The sequence below is a fragment of the Saccostrea cucullata genome, unplaced genomic scaffold, assembly GCF_032062105.1.
Source record: "Saccostrea cucullata isolate Sc308-1 unplaced genomic scaffold, CSIRO_AGI_Scuc_v1 ctg13234, whole genome shotgun sequence".
Lineage (NCBI taxonomy): Eukaryota > Metazoa > Mollusca > Bivalvia > Ostreida > Ostreidae > Saccostrea > Saccostrea cuccullata.
In genome coordinates this window covers 1-6,809 of record NW_026920545.1, presented here as the reverse complement: position 1 = coordinate 6,809, position 6,809 = coordinate 1, and the positions used below count along the sequence as shown (strand labels likewise).

At 34.2% G+C, this 6,809-nt stretch overlaps 1 protein-coding gene across 1 annotated transcript; it reads left to right on the top strand.

Moving 5' to 3' along the window:
- The first annotated feature begins 506 nt into the window (after window positions 1–506).
- LOC134250793 (ATP-dependent DNA helicase RecQ-like) lies at window positions 507–6,790 on the top strand. Its single transcript, XM_062733140.1, has 3 exons — window positions 507–907; window positions 1,848–2,050; window positions 3,859–6,790. Exons 1-3 carry the CDS (start codon window positions 692–694, stop codon window positions 4,772–4,774), a joined length of 1,335 nt encoding a protein of 444 aa, XP_062589124.1. The 5' UTR covers window positions 507–691; the 3' UTR covers window positions 4,775–6,790.
- The last annotated feature ends 19 nt before the right edge of the window (window positions 6,791–6,809 follow it).

Sequence of the window (6,809 nt, the reverse complement as noted above, 5' to 3'; positions counted from 1 at the left end):
AATTTTGGTTCAACAATCATATTTTCTTACTCAAGAATTTTGGTATTCATTTTATAAAAGACTGGATTTTAACGATATTCTGAATAAAATTTGAAACAATAAGACGTAAAATAATTTGAAAGACAGATAGTGCTTCTTTTCCTCCGAACAAATCTCTCTCTTTCTTTTTTCTTTCTTTCTTTTCTTTTTTCTTTTTTTCTTTGAAAATGATATGTACGCACTTGCGAACTTGCGTATAGGCAGCTACGCGCTTGTTATTCATGTATATATTTTTTTCCTCTCTATTGTGACGTCATATTCAGTCAGTGGCAAGTTTTGTTTCCATCGCAATCGAATTCAACAACTGACGTCAACAGTATACCAGACATATTTCCTACACTGTGATTGGATATTAAAAGTTCGCGATAAAGTTCATCATCCGACTATGCTTTACTCGCATTGGTCAATATTTTAATGATCTACGAAGAATTCTCTCCTTGTTCAACCACATCGTCGCAAGCCACGGGTTTTGTGTCCATTCTATTTCCACAAACCCGTGGCTGCGTGAGGCAAAATTCTCTCGTTCTCATGAATATTCATAAAAGCTTTTAACCAATGATATTCCCTTCTGAAGGATTCTGTCAGAAGGAGCCAGAAGGAGTCTGTCCAATGAGAATTAGCGTTGTTAGTCGCAGTCGGCATTACTCGCAAAATGGCGGAAGAAGTAAAACGTGTGTTTGGCATTGAAAGTTTCACAGATTTGCAATCCGAAACCATTAAATATCTATTGGGTGGTCAAGATGTTTTCCTTTCCATTCGAACCGGTGGTGGCAAGTCTTTGACTTACCAAGCATTTCCTATGTTTTGCCAAGCCGAACCATGCCAAGTCTTGATAATAAGTCCATTGTTGTCCATTATGAAAGAACAGGTTAGTTTTTATGCTTCCAATTTTAATAAACTTGTTGTAAAATACCCTTAAGACATGCTCTAAATATACATGCGAAAGGCATACGTTAAAAGAAGAGTTGACATTCACCACATGCTCATGTGAACAGATGAAATTAGGCTATTGAAATTCCGAATTTCCTTCATTTGCATTTTAATATAGTATTCGGAATTGACAAGTAGGCTAGCGTCTTTTAAGCTTTTAGTATTATGAACTTTAAAAAAGAGCATTTATAGCACAGCATGATAAAGTGTTGTGTTCCATGAATCATTCAGTCAATTGTTTTTAGCTCTTAAATATATTTTCAGAAAATTTGGACACTCACTCAGCTAGCATGATGTGTTGATATATAATGCATGTACTACATAATTATACTGAGATACCAGGGGTTTTGATTTTTTTCCAAAAATTCACTGGTCCAAGGGCTATTGAGCTAGTAGTAAAATTCACTAGTCCATGTCATTAAATTACTGGTACAAAAATCATGAAAATAAATGCTTTACATTTTTAAATTTATAATCAATTTCTGAGGCAACACAAAGCATTCCAGGGAGTCAAAAAATATAAAATGCCTTTAATTAAAATAATTGTTCCTATCAAAACCACTAGTCCTATGGACTATCCAAGGGTAACAATTAGCTAATCCATTCCCATAAACTTTAGATCCAGGACCTCGGACCACTTTTTTTTAAACCCCTGGATACAAAGTATAGCAGTGCTAATAAATGAACATGCTATCTTGAACAATTTTTTGATTGATATTAAATGGAGGTTTTGTTCTGGGATATTTGACTTGCAAATTCATGAAACATATCTTTATAAGAAATCTCAAACCTATTACATGCCCGTTAAATCTGTAAGTACATTTAAATGAAAAATATGTATATATCATTCTAAGGACTTTCACCTGCTATTTTTTAAGGTTTCCTATCTTAATTCATTGGGGTTGTGTGCAGATTACATTCACAAGGAATGTGATAGGACATCAATAGAAACAGGCAAAACAACCTATGTATTCACATCCCCTGAGGCTATTTTAACTGACGACATGTGGAGGAGCATCCTTATTGAGTCTACAAGTTTCAAACTATTTGTGGTTGATGAAGCACACATGGTGATCAATTGGTAATAATATCTACTCAAAGGCATACCATATAATTCCTATTAACCGCTTGGGGGCTTAAAATTTGCAAAAAGGGGCGATTATTTTGGTATATTTTGTCATAGTTTAACTTCACAACTTTTAAATCTTTTGAGAAAAAAGATATACAAAAGGAACCACTAAAATAATGTCTAACTGTAATTAAAGTAAAGATAATCCACCCAGATTATGCTAAATTAATATTCATTTTCCATTGAGAAATTGGATAATAGTTAAGTTTCATTTTCATGTTCTACAATTTTATGCATCGATTCTAGTTGATTTTCATAACTTTACAGGGGGCCCGTAATTTTTGACAATTGAAAAAGACCTATTGTCCTAAGGGGACGCTTATAGGGGCGGGTAATAGGGATTATATGGTATATTAAAACAGAAATGTTTGGTCACCCTTTCCCAACCAACTGAGTAAAACTGGCCCAACTCAAAACATCTTTACATTCCATGACACAAGATTATTTATTCATTCTTAGCTCACTTGAGCTGAAGGCCGAAGTAAGCTTTTTTAATCACATTTTGTCCGTCGTCCGTCTGTCTTAACATTTCACATTTATGACTTCTTAAGAACTACTGGGTCAATTTTAACCCAATTTAATTAAAATTAGATTTTTGATCCGCTTTCATACTCGCTACACTAAAATCTGAAAACATCCCATAGAGGGTCACATTAGAGGTCAAACTCTATCAACCAATCAAATTGTCGATGGCAAAATCCTCTCATATTTGTTGACATAATAGAAGCGAATAAGTCTAGAGTTGTTCCGAATTTGACCTCTGACCTGACTCTCTATGGGATGTTGTTAGATGTTGGTATATGCGAGTGGTTAGATGTTAGTGGTAGCGAGTATGCGAGCGGATCTAACATCTAATTTTAATTACATCGATTTTAGATTGATAAGATTGATTTTATTCAAACTTGGTTCAAAAATAGGGTAGGATCATTAAAAAATCTTCTTCTCAAGAACCATATGGCCAGGTAAGCTGAAACTTATGTGGAAGCATCCTTGGATAGTGGAGAATTTAAATTGATAAAAACATGACCCTGTGGGTAGGGTGGGGGCACAATAGGGAATCCAAGTTTTACATAGATTGGAAAAATCCTCTTAAGAAAGCTGAAACTCTTGTGTAAGCATCCTAATTGTTAAAATCATGAACCCCCCCCCCCCCAGGTAGGGCAGTGCCACAGTAGGGGATCCAAGTTTTACATAGAAATATACAGGAAAAATCAATATCTTCTTCTCAGGAACCACTGGGCCATGAAAGCTGAAGCCTATGTGGAAGCATTCTGGGATATTGTTGATTTTAACTTGATAAAATCATGACAGGGGAGAGGTAGGGGACCACAATAGGTATAGCCAGAGGGTAAATCTGTTAAAGAACTGCATAACCCATGTTACCCAGGTGAGCAATGTGGCCCATGGGTCTGTTGTTATTCCTCTTATTCCGTCAACAAATATGTTGGAATTTCCTAAGGGAATTTTTTTACCTACTTGCTGACCCAATACTTTTACTCTTAGTCAGGAGAGGGCAAACAAACAATGTTTAAATTGGTTCAAGCCATCGTCTCAAGCATGGAAATCTTTTTCTTATCAATATGAATTTTGATTTTTTCAAAGTCTATACACTGTAAATCTAAACATGAGTATTTTACAATAAGACTTATTTTCCCTTATATCTATTATTTTGAACAGAGGAAAAATTAAATTCATTTCTTAAAAGAAATAATGTCCTTATGAATGCTTGAAGTGCTTAATAATTTTATAACTTATTACAGGGGTGAAGGTTCTGGTAAAGATGAGCCATTTCGGGAATGGTTTGGTAGGATTGGGGAAGTCAGGTCCCTTATATCATGTCCTGCCCTTGTAATCACAGCCACAGCCAGCAGATCAAGTCGAAGAAAACTGAGGAAGAAGCTTGCTCTTGTCAATTATCATGACATTGTAGAAAGTCCAGATAGGGAAAACATTAAACTCTTTGTCAATAAGGTCAAGGTCAATGAGAAAATTAGTTTTACCTTTTCTTGGCTGATCAGCATGGTCATGGATCAGGCTATTGATTGTCCACGACATATTATATTTTGTCCAAGCATAAAGTTGTGTGCAGAAGTGTATTGTGCGTTCAAAGTCTGTTTAAATGAATACATTAGTTATATTGAAATGTTTCATTCTTGTACAACAGATCAGGTTAAAGAGGAAATAAGAGAGGATATGGATAAAGAGGATGGGCATATTAGGGTACTTATTGCAACCAGTGCTGCAGGAATGGGTGTAAACTATAAAAATGTTAATAATGTTATTCATTATGGACCACCCAAAGATTTGGATGGCTTCATGCAACAGTTAGGGCGTGCTGGTAGGGATGGCACACAGTCTTATGAATTACTTTTTTACAGTAGTAGACATCTACGTAAGTTAGATATTGATATGCTTGATTATGTAAAGAACATAGAAATGTGTCGTAGAAAAAAATTGTTAGAATCTTATAATTCTGTTCCTAGTGCAGATTTAGTGAAACATTTATGCTGTGATGTTTGTGATAAGCAGTGTGATTGTAATGAAGAAAATTGCAAGTCCTTTAAACACATGTATTTCATTCATAAATCTGAAATAGATATAGAAAGTTCAAGTGAATCCAGTGAGGATTATAGTTCAGATACATCAAAGAATTTAAGTGAATCTGAAAGTGATTAAGAGTAAAAATGTATCTATGTACCTGTAGTACTATAATTGTTCTAAAAATTGTATTAAATTGTTATTCATTATGGACCACCCAAAGATTTGGATGGCTTCATTCAACAGTTAGGGAGTGCTGGTAGGGATGGCACACAGTCTTATGAATTACTTTTTTACAGTAGTAGACATCTACGTAAGTTAGATATTGATATGCTTGATTATGTAAAGAACACATGTTATTCATTATGGACCACCCAAAGATTTGGATGGCTTCATGCAACAGTTAGGGCATGCTGGTAGGGATGGCACACAGTCTTATGAATTACTTTTTTACAGTAGTAGACATCTACGTAAGTTAGATATTGATATGCTTGATTATGTAAAGAACATAGAGATGTGTCGTAGAAAAAAACTGTTAGAATCTTATAATTCTGTTCCTAGTGCAGATTTAGTGAAACATTTATGCTGTGATGTTTATGATAAGCAGTGTGATTGTAATGAAGAAAATTGCAAGTACTTTAAACACATGTATTTCATTCATAAATCTGAAATAGATATATAGAAAGTTGTTATAGTTGTATAAGAAATTCATTAAATTTATATAGTTGAGGATGGAAGATAACTTCACTATATCCGTAAATTCGCAATATCCATGTTTGTACTAAGCGAGTTTTGCTGTACATGTAAGTCAGGCCAAGCTTAAAAAAAAATTGTTTGCAGTTGCGGACTGATAATTTTTTGAGTGAGTAGATAGCGGTTCTTTTTTTATTATTAAACTTTTGGATATTTGTTACGCATTGAGTAATAGAGCTTTTCATAGCCCTACTTTACAAGAAAAATCTTTACACTTTAACACAGATTGATATTAACATGAAAACATTTTCCATAAAATGGAAATGAATTTTAAAATATTTAAATATTTAAAAAATGGCAAAAAAAGTTTGAGTCAGGTGCATTTTCAGTGGGTCAGTAGGCAATTGCAAACAATATTTTTTTTTATTTTTGGCCTCACATTAGTAACAATGTATTATCCTTTAATTGGTTGCAATAAGTACCTTGTCACTCGTGTGACACAGTAGTTAGAGCGTCTGCTTTAGAGTCGCGAAATAAAGAGTTGATCCTTACATCGCCATTGATAGATGTAAGATCCACTCACTACATAACAATTATATAGCAAGTGTGTGAGCGGATCTAACATCTAATTTTAATAAGACTGCAATTGCCGAGCATATGACAAAATTTGCAGCTCTCCACCCGCAAGTGGTATTGTTTCCATATGAGTGAAAAACTCTTGAGAGGGACGTTAAACAACAAACAATCAATCAAGGGTTAAGAACCCTAATATATCCTTCCTCTTTTTCCATATCCTCCCATACTATGTTTGTAGATGTTTACAGAAGTCTTTTTTTTTTTTTTTAATTTGTTGTATTGATATAGTACAACTCTGTTTGACAATGTTTTATCACTTTTATGTCAATTTTGCATTATATTTATAATCAAGAGGCCCAGTGGCCTTATAGGTCACCTGAGTATCATGCAACAACATTATGACAATTGAATTTGATTCATGTTAAATAGTGTTTAATCCGGAGGCCATGAAATTCACAATTTTGAAAGAGGCACCATTACTTATCATAATTTTGCACTCGGCATGCTTACTTTGGTTACCAATACCCAGAGATAGATCAGAGTAACAAAGAGAAAATGCATTTCTACTTTTTATCAGTTGTCCACCCCATCCCACAGGAACCACTGACCCTCAGCCACATCTTCCATTTTTTTTGGAAATTTTATTTCATCATGTTGATTAATACTAAATTGCAGATTTGAAAGCATTAAATTATTTTCAGACCATGTACAAGAAGCCCTGACCCAGGGGCCCTAAAATTCACAAATCTCAGAGGCATCCTATGCACTTGGTTACTTTATTTAATGCCCATAAACAGAAAAGAAGCTATTTGCTAAATTTTGGTTCAAGCTGAAAATGTTCAAATGTTGATGCACCTGAGTTCTAAAAATCATGTACAACTGTAATTTAATAAAAATTTGTAAA

What these genes read in the sequence shown, in the direction of transcription:
- LOC134250793 (XM_062733140.1), top strand. Translation starts at nt 692, where the DNA reads ATGGCGGAAGAAGTAAAACGTGTGTTTGGCATTGAAAGTTTCACAGAT. An exon ending in TGTCCATTATGAAAGAACAG is followed by an intron (nt 908 to 1,847) that starts GTTAGTTTTTAT and finishes CTATTTTTTAAG; the next exon opens with GTTTCCTATCTTAATTCATT. An exon ending in GCACACATGGTGATCAATTG is followed by an intron (nt 2,051 to 3,858) that starts GTAATAATATCT and finishes AACTTATTACAG; the next exon opens with GGGTGAAGGTTCTGGTAAAG.